Source organism: Grus americana, chromosome 3, assembly GCF_028858705.1.
Source record: "Grus americana isolate bGruAme1 chromosome 3, bGruAme1.mat, whole genome shotgun sequence".
Classification (NCBI taxonomy): Eukaryota; Metazoa; Chordata; class Aves; order Gruiformes; family Gruidae; genus Grus; species Grus americana.
Window position 1 is genome coordinate 117,495,543 of NC_072854.1, and position 21,264 is coordinate 117,516,806.

General features: G+C 40.0%; 1 protein-coding gene across 1 annotated transcript in view; it reads right to left on the minus strand.

Annotated features, from left to right (window-relative positions):
• PCSK2 (proprotein convertase subtilisin/kexin type 2) overlaps positions 1–21,264 on the minus strand; it is a 108,756-nt gene that overhangs the window by 33,354 nt on the left and 54,138 nt on the right. Inside the window, exons 4-6 of the mRNA XM_054821047.1 lie at positions 20,836–20,944; positions 18,855–18,892; positions 678–754 (exon numbers count right to left, since the gene is read on the minus strand). Of these exons, the coding sequence (XP_054677022.1) occupies positions 678–754; positions 18,855–18,892; positions 20,836–20,944 (224 nt within the window). The remainder of the gene's footprint in view (positions 1–677; positions 755–18,854; positions 18,893–20,835; positions 20,945–21,264) is intronic.

Here is a 21,264-nt window from a genome sequence, read left to right on the forward strand (position 1 = left end):
CACAGCTACACTGTTGATTCCAGGTTTACAAACACAGTAGAACAGGTTCCCAGTCAGTGTACATGAACTTTAATTCCTCCAGCAGCTAGAAATATCTCAGCATCAGTCTTGAAATGCTACCCATGTACACTGGCCTTAAGTCAAGGTGAAAAGGCAGATGATTCAGAACTTATGTAAGATTTGTTTTTAAACTGGTCATTCTACACAGTGCTGCTTTTCTGCCGCCTTAGTCTACAATTGGATGAAAAGACTTTTTTCCTCCCAAAGCTTTTCCTGTCTCCAGCTTACTCCCTTTAAAATTAGCTGCCTCCAACACAGTAAAAGGGAACCAGTCAAAACTGCATCAAGCATATACGGATTTGGGTTACTGTAATGTCCTAGGATAGCTGACAGAAAACTGTACACAGTTATCTCCATTCAAACAATTTACATATATATTCTTCTGAAGCAACAACTTAATTTATAAGCCATAAAATAGTTGTTTAGCATTATCTAGAGGCTACCTAAAAAAATGAAGTCAGAAGTAACCTCTAATTTTCAAGCCGTCGTGAGACTGCAGCTTCTGTTTTGGCAACTGCAGAATTTAGCAGGAAACAGACATTCCATAAATATCAACCAATACTTATAATTTCTTAAGCAAACCAAAGTGAAGAGCGGGCTGATCAAAACCCAGTTACCTGTTAAACCAGTCATCTGTATAGCGGGGGTAGGGGTAGGGATCATTACTGCTGAAGTCGTAGCTGGCTTTGGCATTCTGCAAAACACAAAGAAGTTCAGTAAGTCAGCAGAAAAACAGATATGCAGGGTGAAGTGGAACACAAACTGAGGGGGAGCTGAGAATCGTTAGTAAACTTTGCCCTCTTTGTTCTGCGAGATGCATCTGGACGCAAACGGGTCTCTCTTGTGCTACACATTTCCCACACCAGCAAGCCTGGGGGAAAGATGCTTTCTGCGGTGCAAAGCCTCCTGTGGACCGTTGGTATCTCCAAATAATGTAGCTAATTGTAAGGTGGTTGTGAGAGCTCAGGCTACTACTGAGGCACTGTTCACCAACACGTACAAGAGTATTTAGGTGTTGCGCTATTTGTTGTGGCAGGACAAAGGTTAAACCCCGTCTTCCAAACAGTGGTGGAAGTGACCAGACGCTTGGGTCTTCCATCACAGAATTATTTTTTACACACTCATTTGCGGTGCTACAACAGTCAGATTTCTAAAATAATTTCAATGCCTAAGAATGTAAATTTCTCAAAATTCAAATGTGAAAACTGCATCAACGGTCAGCACATGTGCCTGAAAATCCCTTTGCATATTTTCTCGGTCCTTTAGTTGTCTGAACAGCTTCACAAATGCGGCTTTCAGGCGCTTTTGAAAATGTCATCCCATGTCTCTGCTTTTCACATAAATCTAAATCATTCCCTATTTTGCCCTGTCAGCAGAGTTAAGGACACTTGGCAACTTTCTGATGCTATATCTGAGAAGCAAATGGAAAGTTTCAGAAAGTCAAGTGCCATCTTCTTTCTTCTCTCTTAATGAAAAAATAAATAAAGGGCGACTGAAAATTAAGCTTTTAAAAATATTTAGAAGCTTCCTCTCAAGTGTATGTTCACAGAGTTTATATTTTAATAAACACCATACTCAAGGAACAGAATTATGTTAATTCTTAATTAATGTGTACTTGTATTCTTTTTAAGATCTGGCTGAGCATGCTATTAAAGATAATTTGAGACTTGTGTATGAATAGCTTTGCTCCTACAAACATTCCCCTTCAGCAGATTCTCAGTTCCTGGGGTACAGGAATAGACAGTCCACTGGTAGCACCAAAGTCTTTGGGTTTTGGATTCAAAACCCCTAGCTCTCAAAAACTTGTGCCAGAATGAAACAGGGACAACACTGCCCTTGATCCTCAGAGGGTAAAACTAAGTATCTTTCAAGTTACTGTATAGTGATATTTTTGGGTGATCATTTCAGAAAGCCTGGTTGCTTATAGTCAGCACAGACAATAAATATTTCGCAGTATTTGAACGGAGCAGAGATTTGCAGAATGCCTATCACACGGCTTGATGCTGTTCTGCAGCTCAAGCATAGCTGAATCCCTCTGTGAGCATCCTTATCGATCTCTCCATATCCCTAAACTAAGGCCCTGATTTTCAGCCTGAAGATGCCTTCCAATAATTTCAGCTATAGCCACAAATTCTCAGTGCTTCTAAGTCTCTGTGCCCAGGTGGATGTTTAATTTACCTCTTTTAATTACCACAACTGCTCATACAGCACTTTGAATGGCATTAGATTTGTATGAGCTAAGAGTAAACAGAATATGACTTTTCAGCCAGGGAAAGAAGGGGAATTTGACAGTGGTCTATAAATCATGAATAGCACTGAGAAGGTAGACAGGGAGTTATTATTTACAACTTCTCATAATACAGGAACTAGTGGGAATCCACAGAAATTTACCAGAGGGGCGATTTAGAAGCAGCAGAAAACAAGAAGTACTACTTTTCCACAGAACGTGTAATGAGTTACAAAATTCATTGCCCCTCAGCAATACAGAGGTTAAAAACCTAATGAAATCAAAAAGTGGTTAGACAAATTAACGGAAGATAAATCTGGAAGAGGTATTAGATCCTGTGCTTCCTCCTTCTCCAACAGTCCATAAAACAGTAATGCTAGAAGCTGGGGGGCCATAATCAGCTAGATACCACACAGTCTCTGACCACCAGGCATCCACTACAGGCTGCTGTTGGAGGCAGGATCCTGAGCTGGACGACTTTGGGCCTCACCCAGTATGTCTGGAAAAAGCCATCTGGCACAAACACCCCATCTTAACACAAGAGAGGAAGTTTGTATTCTGCAGCGTCCAGAGGAGCTGTGACAAGGATTTGTGCAAGGGACCAGGTTTCATCCAATACGTGGCAGTAAAAAGAAATGAGCTTGTCACTGAAGATCCAGCCCTGCCCTTTATTAACGAGTGCAGTATCTACTCCTAGCAGGACAAGCTGGAGAACCACATCCTATGGTAAAGCCAAAATAGAAATGATGACTCTGAGTAATTTAATTAACAGATAAAACCTACTCTGTCACAGAGTTTAGCTTGGCAACCTTTGGAAAGAAATGCATTTCAATCGCCAATTAAAGAAACTTTCTTACACTACTACCTTGGACTAGACATGGGCAGGAAACTATGCAGACTGCAAATAACTAAGCTTAGTTCCAGTGATTTCAGATCGTTTCTTTCAGGTAGGTATGGTCTAACGCAGTAGTAAACATAATTAGTTCAGTATATTGCCAGCTTCTTATTCAATCAAAATTTCTGTTTTCACTCTAAAAATATTGTACAGATGAGAATTTAAACTCAGTCGTGGGTCAGCTGTTGTTTTTTTCCCATCTGGAAGAAATGCAGTCCTACTTACACAGACCCTAAGCTCTAAGGCGGTCTGGTGAGGCTGATTTTCCAGGACATCATCAGACATGCAAGCACCTCATGATAGTTATCCACCGCTCTTGACTCCAGAATCCCCTTACGCAAAGAACTATGGATGGAAAAGCCCTTCTAGTTGTGCAGATGTACCACTCGCGTCCAGAGTAGTGACAGGCAAAGAGGTTACAACATGAATCATTCAGCCACCCTATGGCAGACTGCAGCTCTGCTGTATGTCCCATGTAACCAAATGTCAGCTTATGGAAAGGCTGCTTTAGGCAGGCTATAAACCAAGTTGTGCAGCACTCTTCCACATCCTGTAGCTCTTGTTCGCTTGATTTTGGATCACTGCACTCAAAGGAAAAAGATTATTTAATGTAGCAGGAACCATCCACAAAGTGCAAAATTAAGAATTCTTGGAAAGAAAACAACTGCTGACGGCACTATTTATCGTCATTAGGGTCTTTGAGAAAAGACAGCGAGTTTCAGCTTCATGAAGAAATATTCCGCCCACACTATGGAAGCAGTGGAACGGGTAATGAAACAGCAGCGACAAGTACAAATGGACTGCTTTAAGCTCCTAATTTAAAGAACAAATGCCCAAGTATCTATGCCTCAACCTTTTAAATTTTTTTTTAAAAGCATAAACCAGTGACAAATCAGTTTCAACACTGGACCAAAAAGGGAACTGCTTCGGTGGATAGCTAAAATATTTCATCTTGTATTTTGGGAAGTGAATATTAAAATCTGTGGTCTGCCATTCTCCTCCACAGGCTGGACTCCCCCGCAGGCAGCAAGAGGGAATGTATTGCTAACATGGAGATTTAATCAGGGTACGAACCCGGGAGGTGGCAACCGAAACCAGCACAGATGAGGATCTGCAACAGCACGTTGAAATGAAAACTTTCTGCTTTTCAATTCAGGTGATTCAGTTTCCAGTTTTAATGCCAACCTAGTCAGTTTTCTGACTGGCAGTTACTTCTCTTAGACTTGAAGTATCTAATATTTGCTTTTCAATATCAAAGGTAGTTGTCATTTTTTTTCCTCCAGGGAGCAACTCAAGCCACCAACCTTAGGCACTGATCATGGATTGCAGTCTAGCTTTAGACTAGTCATTAGGCATACAGTGTTAGAACGAGATGAATCCTGTCCCTCCTGTTCAATCAAAACCAGTTCATTGTGGCAAAGCAATTCGAACCTGAGGGTTATCAGTCACCATCTATACACAATTACTTATAATGTCCATTACATAACAAAAATGCTATTACAGAGAGGAACAGTATTATATTTTAAGGCATATCTCTATTTTTACTTTCTAGCCTCTACCCTGAATAAGATGCTAACAGAAGAGTACTGGGTCAGATGATGAGATTCTTTCGATCATTTATTAAGTAATGGCTTGTATACCACGACACAAATAGATTACTTTTGCCTGTGTATGAAATTCTGCTTTCCTTAAAAATAAGCTTAGACTGGCATTTTCCAAAGAATTGCCCTGTACTTTTTAAAATACACACAGTAAAATCTTCTGTGTATAACATTCATTATGTAAAATATGGCAATAACAATAAATTGGTTGTCCCATGTGTTGCTCTGATCTGTAATAAAATTATGTACCTTGAATAATGCAGCAAGCCCATAAATTTCTGTATGGCTTTACAAGCCTCTGAAGAGTAATTCACATATACTTCTCTTTTTCGCTGTAACTCAAGAAATGTGCCTATGCTCACATGCTAGTCCAGGAGACAAACAATTAAAGACACATGTCCTGCTGGTCACAGTCTGATTCTATCCATGACGTTAAAGCACTGGTGAATTTAGGCCAGAGATTTGTATCTTTTAAAAGAAGGGAAACATTTTTAACACATGTGGCATCTGGTCTTACCCTCTTCAGGCAACTGCAAATCCTTAGAGATCTGAGGCAGAAAGATACCTTTTGCTTGTTTGATTTCTTTACTGATCCAAAGAGTGAGCAAACCCCTGGGCTCAAATTACAACATGCAACATCTCAGAGAAACTGTACTAAAATAACACAGAACATCATGTGGTGGAAAAATGAAATTCAGTTTTGTACACACAAGCTTAAGAAACTGGAATATGCTCTCCAGGAGGCGAAAAAGGAGGCAACATGACATTTTGCCTAGGAGGGGTGCTAAAAGGCTCAAAGGTCATTAATGAAAAAGAGAGGCACTGTTGCTAAGTCAGTAGTCGTACAGCACTCCCTCTCCTCTCTGCCATGGGAAGCACGCTGTTCTATTTTGTTTTGGTTTGTGGGGTTTTTTAAACCAGAAATGAAAAAAACCCAGAAACTTCTTAAATAGCTCTGCCTCTACGTGAACTAACTTACATGTCCTGTATTACTATCCAGCAAATTCAGAGCTGAATTCAAGACCTTGTCAACACCGAGAATATATCCACAAACTAATGGGCTACGTTCAAAAATACTAACCTTAAAGACTGAAGTTCCTGCTGGTGAATATCATCATCTTCCTCCAGAAACATAAGCCTTTTACCCAGTTCTTACAGGTCCATCATAAAAGTAAAAATACTCAGCCAGACACCACCAGCCAGATCTTGAATAATAAGACAGCAGCACACTCTTCTGCCATCCTCCTTTTCAAAACAGTCACAGAATGATACATCAGAGCATCACTTGAAACAGAGAGAGAAGTGTGCTGGCTCCTGAATAATACTCAAGGTGCCCATAACCCCTCCTGGTAGTCCAGTTTTAGGTGTTCATTAAAGGCCCTGCCTGGCCACAGAACGAGCAAGTACAGAGCACGCTGCAGTGGTGATTTTATTTTCTAGTTACCACTGAAAAAGCTTTTATTTCAGTTTCCTTAACGCTCATCAAGCATCTGGAATTATGTCAAAACTAGTGAAATTATAGCCAAAAGAGGATACAAACTGACTACAAACAACACGTGACTACTGCTTAATTTCTAGCAGTACAAATACTAGAGGTAACAAGTGCTAACAATTCTAATAATCTAGTTAGGAGAATTTCTAAGACATGTTCGCTGTCTCACCTCTGATGCAGCTTCTTATTTTGCAAAGCTGAAACTTTTTCACTGCTTAGGTTTAAAAACAAACAAAAACATGCAGCTGAAAAAGACATGGGGTCTCCTGTTAACATTTATATTTATCTTCATTAAGGTAGAATTATTTTTAAAGTAACAGTTATGCAAAAAAAAAAAAATTGCTTCACTGAGATGGTCTAACATTGAATTCTTTTCCTAGATTAGGCACATTTCCTTTGTCAAGTAACCGATGATCTTCTCTACATACACTGTGCACTACAGTGTCACACAACCTCTTGTTTCACTTTTTCCCCACTAATTTCTTTCCTATCTCCCCTGCAGACAACATCAGAAAACCAACATGAGTTACACTGCCGGCTGGTGCTCTTCAGCACGCAAGCATCTTCAAAAAGAAAGGCTGCGGCTAAACAAATTATTTCACGTGGGGATAAGGCACCTGGGCAGTACAGCAATGTCGTGTATCACGCAGGCAGATTTAAACACAAACTTTTTCAAGCTTTAAAGAGACGAAATCATTAATTCCATTCTTAGTGACCAAGATTGTTGAATGTTTTCCCACTATCGTAAACCAAATGAAAGTCCAAATGCATCCAGCTAAATGCCATTTAACTCTGCAACTGTTTGCTAATGCTTGGCTCAGAGGTATGCAGTCAAACAGGACCAAAAAACCCCAAACCACCATCACAGACACTCAGAGAAAATTTAGATTGGGCAGATTTTTTAGGAAGTGGAGAAATAATTTCTTTTTCCCTAACAAAGTTTTATAAATAAAACTAGCTTATTGAAATACCCTCCATTTCCTCTCCCCTGCATCTTCACCTGACATAGGAAAAAGCGTAAGAAATTGAGGTAGGCATGACACTTTATTAAAAAGTAAGCAGCCAGATGAACTTGTGCTTATAATAAAGAGGCTGCTTCACAATTCACCTCTTGGCATTCTTAGCCTGCTCCACAATTTCCAGGTTGATGTGGAGGAAACATGAAGCACATCACCAGTTGCTAATTACTTAGAGCCAGAGCTCTGAAGGGAAAAGCAAGTTAACCTACAAAAAAATGAAACCTATTTCTGCTCAGCCAAACGTTCCTTAATTTTCAGAGGGGGTACACAAGAATCTTTAAGCTGTACCTGCAACATACTGAAGGGGTACTGAATGTTCACACAGAGGCACATTGCTAAGACAATTAAATTAATAAAATAAAAATAAATCAAGCAACTAGTTACTGTTAAAGATTCTCAGGGCAAGTAGCAAATTTAAAGCTTTAAATCTTCAGACTATGGAATGAACTCCTTGATTTCTTTAATTTGGGGAGGGGGGAGGGGGAAGTGAGAAAAAAACCTGGCATCTGAGTGGCTAGAGATATATGAGCCATTTAATTTTTTTATCATAATAGCAAATACAAAGAGTGCAATGACTTTTACTGAAAAATACTGTGAACACACACTTCATCTAGCTTTAGTATTCCATTTTATTAAAAACCTGGCCCACATTCCCTTTCTGATACATGGATTTTTTTCCCCCTTCAGATACTTTGGTTATGTATTAGTGTGACCTACTGAAGTTGAGAGAGTAATAGAGGTATAAAGCTGGCAGCAGAGAAATTTGGTTCAGGTCCATTATTCTTAGTTATATTCCTGTAAGAAATAACCGACAAGTTTGTCAGTACCTTAAATATGTGTTGGGTGCTGAGCTGCAGTAAAGGTTGCGTTTGCAGAGTTTTGGTGGCAGCCAGCATTTACAGCCTCAGGGAGGGATGAGCTGGAAGTGAAGGGGAGCTAAGCCCTCTTGCTCCTCTCAGTGGGCCTGATCCAAAGGCTACCAAAACCTGCCACGGGCTCTCCCACCAAACAGAGTAGGCAGGATTCAGATCACACCCAGCATAAAGGTCTCTTAAGTGGCACATGGTGGACAAGGGACAATTTTTTCCATCAGTTGAAGAAAATCTATAGCTCAGAGTTACCAGTACAAACTCAGCAGTCATTTAAATCCAGCTGTTTAGCAGGACATGGTCTGGCCGCAAAGAGCGGCCACTTGCACTGGGAAAGCAAACATTTCCCCGCTGCTGTGTGTGGCTAGCAGGAGTTGGCACTGACATCACTCTGACTGCAAAGGCATTGCAGTCAGAGTCGTTAAAAACTAATCAATTATCAGCAATGCTCACAGCAAAGTGCAGGAATACTGGACATGTGGTTATAATGGCACTCATAAAACAAACTTGGCAGTGTATTACGGGTGACCACTTTAATGGGTTACGGCAATCATGTTGTTACAACACAGGCAAACTACGGCTTTGCACAAGAGGGAAATCAAAGTGGCTTAGATGGTTTGAGGAGCTTTCTCAACTCAACAGACAGATCTGGTCTGTGGGGGTTATGGAGAGGGGAGGACAAGAGCAATTCTGGTGATACAGAGGAACCGAAAGTAAGACCAGTTGAGACAGAAAAGTAGTTGGGTATTTTCCTTCTTCTGAAAGGTTTCTCAGCTGACAACCTTTAACAACTGCTTCAAGTGGTGTTTCACCTAAAGTGCATTAATATGGAAGATGATGAATGGACACATAAAAGTGACATTGTAGGTGAATCAAAAGCAGGTGAGCATTTCAGAGAAGAGACTCTGCAAACTATTATCTACATTTCATCACAAAAAGCAAACACAGGTTGACTTACATGCTTTAGAGTTAGGTGGTCCTGAAGCTCTACTCTCTTTTATTCCAGCTGCATGCTGACCTCATTAGCGTAGTATGAGAGCATCCCACGGGAGTATTAATAATGTGACTAATATCTGTGAAGACATGCTGGGTTCTCAGGGATTTTAATGGACCAATTTATATGCTTTTGCATTAATTAAAAAGTTTGCCTTGCTTATTCCATGTGGAATCAGCAAAACCAACGGACAGCTAAATCCAAAATTCCAGGGAGAGAAGGTGGGATCTTCAGAACAGACATTCTCATGTCAATCCACACATACTACATTGTGCAAGTGTTTATGCTTTTAAATAGTACATTCCAGGTTCTTCTCTTAAAGATTAGTATATTTGATCATAACTAATGCTTTCACAGTAATTTACTGGATGCGTACATCTAGGAAATGTCCTAGACATCATTAGCTGACTGAGATTCATAATTACATCAGACATGGTATCACTGTTGACTCTGCAACCGAGTTGAGAGCCACTGAATTAAAGTGATTTAGTTTCTCACAAGAAGTAATCCTAAAAGACATGTTCTAGCATTGAAATTATGAAGTCTTTGAACACAGCACAGCCTTTGTGCTCTCCTTTGTACATATTCAGAGAGAGATTCACCTCCTTTAATAAAATCCAGACCACAACCTGTCTGCAGAACATTTCCAATAATCCCCAATCTACATCGAAGCTTATGAGTGAGGACAGCACAGGGAACGTGTGACTGAGGTAAGCATTGCCATATCCCTTTAACTTTCACTGAACAACAGCTACACAGCACTGGAAGTGGCCGAAGTTTCATCAAACACAAGCTCCTGTTCTATAGTAGAACACGTTATCCCAGGCAGACACGTTTCCACAGGTCTTGGTATTGTTATTTGCTCAGTTGAAGCTAGGAAGCCTCTGCCTCTTACTGGGATGATTAAAAAAAAAGGAATACACAGCAGAACAAACATTACAAACCTGTTATTTATATAATCTGCCAAATTTCTGATTGCTCTGAACTTAATGGAAAACCTATCAGTGACTTCAGTGAGGCCAACATTTTATTAGACATTGTGCATTGCTATTCTGTTCCCTCATAAGAGATGTTCATTATGCTTATTGCTTCTGTTGGGAATGCAACAGAAATTAAGAACATTATATTTAAATCAAAGCAACCTGAAATAGGGCAGGCATTTAAAAATATCTTGGCCACCTACATAGCTACTGAGAAGTAAAATATTAATATGGAGAACATAAATGCATACAACTGAAATCAAACAAGCAAAGCAAACAACCCTGTCAAAATAAAGTGCCAGGCCAGAAAAAAAATGAATTAATTTCAAATGAAGCAAACTGATTTACAGGCACAGTGAAGGAGAGGTGTTTCAAGTATTGGAGATCATCTGCATCTTTATCTACTGCATTTAGGCTATTATGGTTTCGCAGAAGAAAACAGACTCCTTGCACTTCCCTGCTCTCCTCTTCTGCAAGTTTGGCTTATCCAAAGGGCTTGGCCAAAACTCTCCTTTTGAAACCAGTTGCATGCCCACTAGGTAACAGTGGGTTTGAGACTCTCCTTGCCACTCTCCTCACTGGGCCTGAAAGTCTCTCCCTAACACCTGTCAAATTTTGATGAAGCTTTGTGAGGGACGGGTGCTCCCCACACACCCCATCTAACTGAGACTTCCCTGGTGATACCTTGGTAGCCAAAATGTAACTACAGCAGGAACTTTAATTAAGTTTCATTTCAATGCTGATGGATATTCAGGGATTTCAGCACTGGTTAGTGTCTTAAACAGTGTGAGCAGTTAAAATAACTGTTCTTTGAAAAATGGAAAATAAAAGCTTCCAAATGGAAAAATCTTCAAAAACATTTTTGCCTTTTTCAACCCTAAATGTGGCATTTTCGTTCTGGGGAAACAGAAGCTCTTTATTTTATTTTCTTGACCTTGTTTTTTAAAATTACATGGTGTGCACTGCCTCCAGAGGACCGTGTACCTGACCCTGTTCTCCCAAGTGAACCATGCACCAGAGTGGAATTTTGTGGCTGTTGTTTTAATTCAGCGTGTTCTAGAAGTCAAATAATTAAAATGAGGTTGAATTGATAAAAAAAAAATACATATTTCACTTTTATTTTCCTGTGGACACTTTGATTTTGTAAAACACTCATCTTTACCAGCAAAAATATTGTTCTAATGGAAGATTTCCGGCCAGTTCCAAAAGCTAATTGGTCTGCAGAAAGGGAGGTAAGGAAAAAACCAAACCAAAGCAATGCCAGGTCCCTCCATGGCAAACAGTGAGGACTAACATCTGTCCTCTACTTTTGTTGCTCAAATAGAAGAAAATATTTCCAAAAACCTTACTTTGAGAAACCCTGGAGAGAGACACAAGCCAATTTCAAAACTGACAGCCAGAACTGATGCAGAAATGTCCTTATCTGGTCTCTTCCACCCCCGTGCATTTCTCATTTCAACAATCTTAATTTACTTTCCACGGATGATGCCTTAAGTGAAAATTAATACCACTGCTTAATGATTAAAGCAATTAGCCACCTTGCACTTTCTCAGTGTGCAGCTGATTAATTAAGTACATTGATTATAAAGAAAAATAAATGCTGTGGACAACGTGTGGTCTTTTAGCTTGCAAAACAAGTGTCTTTGGCACCATCTCACATTGCTTGCACACCAGGCATGCATTAAACTTGAAGATTATTCCTTTCAGGTGGTTCTAATATAGAATACAGATGGAAACTTTTTGCAGCATTCAATGCTCTGAAAATAATCTCAGGCAAATGCAACTACAATATGTTAGTAACTTTCTGATTCTAAAAGAATTGTACTTTGAGGCTATTTTGTAGCCAGTATAAATCAATGCATCCCCCTGAAGAGGCCGACATCAGTGGAGCAATGCAAGCTCCAGCGGCATAGATGGTGCTAAGCACCAAGCCCCACAACTTGCCAAGCATTCGGGGTCCAGATCTCTCATAACGAGCTTTAGCAAAGCAGTTAGCACAACATCCTTCAGCGTGATAAATCCAGTTTTCAGCTGCAAACACAGCTCTGTATGTGACACAAATCATCTCTCCTTAAGGCGATCACACCTTCTTCACAAGTTGCAGCCTCCTTTGCAGAAAAAGCCTCTTCCTATGCCCTCTGGCTGTATGAAATAATCCGGAGGAGAAACAAAAACAGTCCTCAAATTATTTTTGCTGTTCCATCTTTTTAATTGAGTTCAAAGCTAGAAGGCTGTGACAACATCTACGATTACAAAACATTTTTATCTTTTATGAAGTAAGATGACACTGACATCTCCTTTACATAGCACCACGGCTTCTCTCTCCCCTTAGCAGTGCTCGTATTAAGTAGCTACAAGGCAAAGAGGAACTGTGCGGTCATCTTATTTAGACTTCAGTACACAAGCACCACTGTGACATGTACCTGCAAAACCAGTTACTGCTGGGAGCAGGGGAGGACTGTTTGCAGGACCCCATTATGTTTTCCAAGATGTGAAGCATTTTCTGTATGCGACAAACCCAGGACACCCTTCCAAGTACACAGAGGACCTTATTTGCCTGGCTGATCTTATCGAAGAAGGCATCATCTCTTTTTCAGCCTTTCATATATTCTGTTTTGTTTTTAAAACAGATTGCACAAAATGGAGAGATGAGCCCAGAAGCTGATCCTGCACAGAATAACAGAAGGAAGGGAAAAAAAAAAAAAAAAAAGACAAGCCTGAAACAGAGGACTTCATTCTCTTTCCAGTATCTTCTAATTTACGCCAGTGAAACTTCATTGTCTTGCATGTCTTGTATGATCATCTAAATGCTACAACTGGCCTCCTAGCTGCCAGAAGCCACCTGAGCAGCATAAACAGCCCAACAGAAGGCCAACAGTTTCAGTTGCTAAGGCATCAGTCAGCCTGGCATTTAAACACTTGATCCATCCTTCTACCCTGGCCAAAGAGAGCTTTCATTTTGTCTCAACAATTTCTTGATGAAATTTCTGCCACAATCTGCTTTAACAGCATCCATCAAACAGCGTGCTTACTAGATTTTCAGCATTAGTAGAAGGATGCTTGTGAATTTATCCCAGTTTCTGGTTGATAATTTTTAATTGTCATGCTACTGTTTATTTTAAACAACCTAATAGCAAAAGACCCAACCCCAAAGCAACACCAAAAACCCAAATGAAACCAAACAATCTAAAATCCAATTAGTGTTGAAACATCTGAAACCGTTTATTCTATGCCTTATTTTTTGATAATGTGTTATTTCAACACTGCAATTAGAAATAGGTACTAGCATCAATGGCCAGCATGCAGAGCTTGCCCATAAAATACCTTTGATGTATTAGCAGTAAAGCTTTATTGGCATTAAGTGCCCAGTGCATGTGCTCACTAACCCTTTCACACTGCCATTTCCTACTGCATTTAACTGTCTCAGGCCCTTTTGAAAATCACACCGTAGGAAGCGGATCTCATAAAGCTAACTGAAACCATTTGCTGACACCAGGCAAGGATGAACCCGACTCTGCTACGGTTTGCCTTTATGTTCCCTGTGGATCCCCTGGGCTGATATTAATGACAGTGCAGAGACACTGGCAGATTTTCAATGTCTTCAGAGGGTTTCAACAAACTTCTGTCTTGGAAGGGCAACCACCCTCACCACCAGTTATAGGTCAACTCTCTTTGACTTGGGCAATTACATCAGCTGGGATTTCTGTGGGGCAGATCATCAGGGTCAAAGCAGCATGGTTCAATAGATGTCAATGAAGCTTTGTCAACTTACAAACCCCCACAATTAGGCCCCAGTGATTTTAGTGGAGATACTGATGACTTATACTGGTAAATCACTGAGATCAGGCTCACGGCCTCCAGAACAATTTGCTGGTCCTCTCGGTAGCATGCAGGGAGGCCAAGGCATACTCAGAAATTCACACTAATGAAGGAAACGCAGACTTTCTAAAAGAAAGAAGATCCTTTATGCTGTTGCTAAGCTTCACTGCACTTATTGCAGTGTATAATTTATGGACTGTATTATTTCTTATTTCTTTCATTGCTGTAAAGATTATTCAATGATATTTTTGTTCCTCTAGCAAACAGTGGAAATTGCAGCTCATAACAGAAGTAGAACATTTCCCTGCTTCACTGCTTATGTGATAAGATAATTATTCCAAAAATATGCTTCTGTTTGCCTCCCAGCAAGGCAGGAGGAGCTGTTATCATATTAGCTGGTGACAAGTTACCAAAAGTTGTGTAAGAGAGACTGCTTTGTGTTTGAAGATGTCTCCAAAGTGGAAAGACAGGTAAGACTACCTGCTGCTCACATTTCAATGAGAAATGGTAGATGACAGAAAACTTCAATTAACCCTGGAGCAACTCCACAAAGTCTTCCCTCATTCCTTACCTATGGCCTTTTCTGCTCAGCAAATCCTTTCCTGCGTACAGCTTGAGTCACAACTGGTAAGGACCTTGGAAGATGGAACTAAGGTTGTACCATAAAGACACGTTACAGAGAAAACAGTTAGGGGAAGGACAGTAATCAAGTGCTGGTAGGACGACTGTATGTTTGTTTGTGCATATTTTACATCTCTGTAATTCCACAGATTTCAAAATCTTTTTTCTTATCGGAATATGTTATTTTACTATCTATTATTATTATAAGAATTGCTGCATGATTCTCATTTTACAAGTTCTCAGTATTTTTTTAAAAAGTTACCTACTCACATTGGCACCTCTGGTTTTCCCGCAGTAAACATTTGCCTTGCTCTCTCTCCCTCCCCAGTTTTTTTAAACAAGCTTTCGGCTTCAGGCACAGTTCAGACACTGAAACCAGCAATTTTTTACTCCTGGCCTGAGTCTCTTGGTGGGATCCTGATTTTCCTCACTGCAGCTAATCAGGGACAAACCCACTTACAAGAGATGATCAGCTCCCTGCTGCTGTAAATGGGATAATGCAGCTACACTGACCTTCACCAGCAAACGTTGGCCAAGTATAAAAGTACCACAATATAAACTGATACGAGGGAGAGATCAGCTTATGTTTCCGTTCGTGGCGCAACAAATCTCCATTTGCTCTCTTAGGTTTTTCTTTAAAACAATGTACTGAAATTTGTAATATGTACACCCCCCACAGCTGCTGTTCTCTTTTATTAGACATATCTAATAAGCAGTCCTTGTGACTTCACTTTTCTTTCTCACTCAGATGCTGTATCTTGGAAAAGTCAGTCCTGAAAATTGCTGGCTTTGTATGTACAGTCTGAGTTGAAAGAAAACCATGGAGTACATTAGGCTTCAGCTTTTTAATTATCAGTTCATAATGAAGGGTTCTCTTTGTGGGGAAAAAATAATTTCCTCAAGGCTGAACCTCTGCAGGGTTTCCAAGGCTTGGAAGAAAATATCGATCGTTTGACAATGAGTCTCTCTGCATTCACAGTGCAGAATGGAAAATTCCAGCTTTACCATAACACCCTGATCCCAGAAAAGCAAGTAGCTATACTGCAGCAAGCTGGGAGGGGGTGCTGGGAGAACAGTCCATCCAGGCCGTGCGCAGGCGCACTCCTTTCCTTGTATATAAAGTGCATTAAAGACAGAAATGGATGGTTCAAAGCAGTAAGGCTCAGAAACAGCGAAGAAAAATATGGATAAAAGTGCACTCTGTGTGATAGGTCATAGTTCAGCAATTTTTAGGAGAAAATACAAATTTTTTTTTCTTTAGAAAGCTCTTTCTTTTCCCCAACCCTCCATTTTGCTAAGTGCTAACCCTCATTAAACTATTCAAGCAAGAAAACCAGCAAGTCAAAAACATAAAAGCCAAATTTAACTGAGTAACCAATGCCAAGTTTTCTACACTTGTAAATGCTCAAGTGCCAAAAAACATCACCTTTGAGAGACTTTCTAATTGCTCCCAATTTTCCAAGCAAGACGTACACACACTGCCAGGGTATGCAGGCATTTAACACACTTGAGTAACATAAGCTATAGGCTTTTAATTTCCTAAAAATAAACAATCTAGCTTAAGAGAAAGCTGCCCCAAAGTGCAAATGTCGTGAAACACCAAACGTGTGGTATAGGAATTGTACAAAGGTGACTGCAATTGCTATGCCAGCCCGATGTGAGTTAACAACTCATTCCTTAAGAGACTCATTTCATTGCATTTTTATGTCTAAACTGATCTTTCCTTCAGCTGACTTTAAGTCCTTATCTTTAGTTCACACCCAAATTACTACCTACAGGGAAAAAAGGCCCCTGTGGTCTCTGAGACACAGCAGATGCTGTCAGAGCAGGATCTCCTAGGCCCCAAGGAGGCCTGTGCAGCCTTGCAGCCAGAGGAGGAGAGGCAAAGGGCAGGTGAACCAAGCCCTGCAACCGCTGTGCTGTCCTCGGGCGAGGGAGGAGACGGCAGATTTTAGCAGCAGGAGTCGGCCTTGCCTGCAGGCTTCCACCTCTCAGACACAGCAACTGCAGCGGCTCTGCATGAGAAGGTGCCAGCACCTTTTACTGGTTACCCAGTTTACCCTTTTACTGGTTACCTTGCATATAATGTGGTAATTTATCACATTTCCTTGATTTGTTCTCTGGTATATTCAGCACAGAATTAAAAGTGAACCTTAGGCAAGAAAGCTGAATTATATAAACTCAAGCTTTTTTTTTTTTTTTTTTTTATTTTTATGCTCAGTGCTGGGCCAGCCAAGAACCACAGATTTAATTTGATAGCTCATATTTTTGTATTTCTGTATTAAAAGCATTGGGGTGGTATCTCCTTTAAGACTGTGATCTTTCAGATGGGTTTTCTCCTGCTCCTTTAATGATTATTTGTCTTACCAACGACTTGTTCCTTAATCTTTTCTTCTCCGTATCTGGCTATTGATCTACCCTGCACAAGCCAGACCTAGCCCTACATTTTGCATTGGCCAGACAATCTTCTTTTGTCCCTCGATAGCCTGATCATTGCTCCACTACTGGACTGCTCTTCGCTTGGACAAAGACATTCCTACACAGATTTTTTCAGATTGTCATCTCAAGATAAGTCTCCGCACAAGTCTTTCATAACTGTTTTCCCCATTCCCAGACAGCTTTTCTTTCCCAATTTTCATCCCAATATTTCTTTTCTGAGATCTCAGATTTCTCTCTGGCTCCACTATTTTCTGATTTCATCATGTCTGTGCATTGTCATTCTCTATGTAATTTTCCATTAATTTCTAGAATGCTCACTATTACCACTGTAAAACCAATACATTTCTGCTAAGCCTGACAAATATTTCTCCATCAAACAGAAAATATTTTTAGAATTAAAAGAGAAAGCACTGTATTACTAAGAAATCTATTTTTAGTTTCTGGGCATGATCCTAGATTCACTGTTAACAACAGAACTGTTCCTATTTGAAATTATATCAGATATGATGTACAGACTTTTTGTTTGTTTGAAACACGGTTTTTAGAAATAGGATATTCACGTATTCCTACATACTTTGTCCATGCCTGCTGCTGAAAAGTGAGTAAAGAGCCCATGCTGTCCCCAGATCATATGCTAAAACATATACACAGAGCACAATTCCTGTAAAAAAAAAAAGGGCTTTTACTAACTTCTTTATTTGTATCAATTTATTCTTGAGTTATTCTTCTTGGGTGAGAATTTTGCAGTTAGGGCACAGGGTTTAATTAGCTGCTATCAAGTTATTAAGCCAGTTCATAAGGAGTGAAACTGGCTATCCTGCACTTTACCTCTGTTGTCAGCTGTTTCCCAATTCCTTGTGCAAAGTAAACACCTTCTATATTCATTTATTTGCTACCAAGTACATAAAAATAACTGTCTTGCTTTTTTCTCATTTTGGAGCTGTTCTAACTGAACAGCTCATGTTTTTACCAAAATTCCCAGTTGTCTTTGTTCTTCTTTTCATTTAATTGCAATTGCAAACTAAACCACATTGCTCAGCTGAAGAAGTCCAGGCTTCCCTCAGGAGGCCACAGACTGCAGGAGAATAGCAAGACCCAAAGCAGAGATGCTGCAACCCCCTCGGCAAGGAGCCACATCTTCCTGATGCCCATTGCCCACGGGACTGCCACAAGCACAGCACAAGAGCCACATACTGCAAAGGCAACCTACAGTCCATGGGTGCTGGGAGCCCTTGTAGGCGCCTGGAGATATGAGTGCTAGTGTCAACGGGGGGCTGGGGAGATCCTGGAAGAATTAAGAAAGATAAAAATGCTCTGGTCCATAGGTCTGAAGCCTGAGGTAGGTTTGAGGAACAATCAATGGACACTGTGTGTGCTGAGAATATACAATCTGCTCTGCACATGCTTTGAAGCACTGGATCAAATCACCTGTTTGAAAGGAATTAAGCTGTTCCTGGAGGTTTCAAAGGCTAATACATGCCTTGCCATGGCCCACAGCTCCATGGCCCTCCAAGTGACAGGTGCATTCTGCATCTTAATAGCTGGATTTAGAGCCAATTCCCAGGTTACTCATTTCTGTCCTAAATCCAATATTGCAAGCTGCAGCTTATTTAATGTGAGGCAGCACTGTCAGTCCTCCACAAAGAGCCTTGTCACCTTTCCATTCCTTGCACAGGCAGTCCCATTTTTAGTCTGCTTCTTTCTATGTGAAATGTATCATCTGTAAGATCAGCAGTTCAGCTGTGCTGTTGTTCCACTCATTATTTAAAATTTTGTAGCAGAGGGACTATAACAATAAGAAAATCCACATTTTACAGAAAAGGTCAGCATGTACTTACGTAATTTGATGCAAGATCAGGATGCAGATAATCAATTCCTGCAATAAGATAACGACAGAACAGAAACCAAAGGTTAAGAGTTTCAAAAAGATTTTCTAATGATCACAGAACAAAACAAGATTCCTTTGCTACCATAGAAAATGATCATGGCAAATAATGCAACTGGTTGAAGTGAGGTTCCAGATTTTAAATGTGGACTTTTAAACTGCCATACCATTTCTGATGCAGACCCAGCCAGGAGTTTTCAATCATTTATGTCATAATCCAGGTGCCAATCAAAAAGGTGAGCTCAGTGACAAAATTTATTGACCTGTTTTGCACACTAGATCATTTTTACTTATTAGGATTAGTTTAAATCACAGTTTATCTTTATACAAGTTCTATCATCTCAAAGCATGCCAAAACTAACAAGATCAATAAGCACTGGATTTGTATAGGATATTTGTACAGGAGTATTTTTAACCACTGAAAATTGTAAACTAAGTAGACAGAAAATTACCCAAACTAGACCTGGGGAGAGCACTAAGGCAAACACTTTGGACTATGTGTATGAGGGAGAACTTTTAATGTTGGATTAGCCTGGTTTAGCAAATATCTGAGCATAAGCTCTGCACATTTGTAGCGTGCTAAAGATTGTAACAGGGCAGTGGTGCGGAATATACTCATTCTAATGCACATATGGCAAATATACAAATTCCAGCGGATGGTGTAGAAGCAGCAGATTTACATTTAGATGGGATAAGCTGAGCTATTACATATCCAATTAAAATATACAAAGAAGTGGTCACAAATCTCACGTTACATTTTTATCGTTACTCTGCCCCGTATCTCCAACCAATGCACTATTACATGCTCACTTTTATCTGCAAGGAGAATGGTGTATTACTGTGGTTATTCTGATGAAACAACTACCTCTCATTATGTAGGGTCCTTAGCACTAGATTTGCATGAAGAGACCCTTGCACCTGTGGAGAGTCTTACTGACACAAATAGTAGATGAGCAACGCAAGTCTCAGTGAAGAATCATGTTATTCAGGTGCTCTCTTCCAGAGTTACTGGAAGTGAATATAAGGCAAATTAACCCTTTCTCTAAAAGCTGTATCTGATGGGCCAACAGCTTTATTTGACCTGAAGCCCAAATAGTTTGTCATCATCCCCATCACAGTCGTGCCTAGCTATTCTGAAAGCTAAGTCCTACCTCTGTAAGACGAGTGAAATTATGATTTCTCATGACACCAATATACAGAGGTCTACTTTCTTACTTCCACAAAAACCATGTCTTAGGAGTAAGCAGATGAGGAACAGAAATAAGTGAGGACAGATCTGTGTTGCCCTAGAAAATGTATGTGGATCCAGACATTTTATTTAATTTTAGTATTATTCTGTCACCATAAAAGGAAAACATTCAGAATTTAGCCCAAAGAAAAGTGTTGAGAGACTGCACAGAATTCCTGTACTTCAGCAAGGAATCCATGGGTAGAACAGCTGTGACTTGAACTGTACCTTTTATCTTCATCTTCCCTGAACTTAGCCTCAAATTAGTAATATATTTAATATGTAGGTCTTTACTGACATTCAGCATGAAAGTGTTTCATTATTTCAGCTGTCAAGTATGACTTTGAGAATAATGCAACCTAGAAAACGTTTCCTTAAGTACGTTTTACACAGCAATTATGTCCCCCAGTTGGTGCCTACAGAAGTCAAGGGGAGTGTTTCCTTTGGCTTAATGGCCATTATAATGTGCCCTGGAAGATATCTGAGTGATAATTGCAAACTCCTTTTAATGCTTGGATATCCTTGCTTCAGTATCCCTAGTGAAGACTTCGTAACATATTTTCCCTGAAGATCTCAAAGTCTTTACGAAGGCTGGTAGTCTCACCTCTATAAGCAATCCATTATTACTTTTTTAATCTTTTTTTGACCTTGATTACATGGAAAAAGCTACTTCAAAATACTAAGTTAGCACTCAGTCTTCACTTACCGTCATCCATAATTCCTATGGTTACTCCCTTCCCTGTGTATCCCAGCTCCCATGCTTCAGCTACATTAAGGTCAAGTCCAGGAGTCCCATCTGCTTGACCAGTGTTAATCTAATACATCAGTGAAAAAGAAGAATAGCTTTTTTTACTTGACACACATTTCCACAGCCACTGAATTTTGTTCTATGTCTTTGCGTGTATATTCGGTATGGAAAATATATCCCATTTGCTTTGGAGTGCACATCTGTACAGAATCGTATCTACTGAAATAATGCTGTGTTTAAAACCAAAACAATCCTGGGTAAATTCACTTCTTTGTGGTTTATAAGGTTCAGTTAAACACTGAATCTTTTGGACACAAAAAAGGACCTTTCTACTTAAGCATGTCAGGGCAGTGGGTCGATCCAGAAAACAGTTAGACCAATGGATTT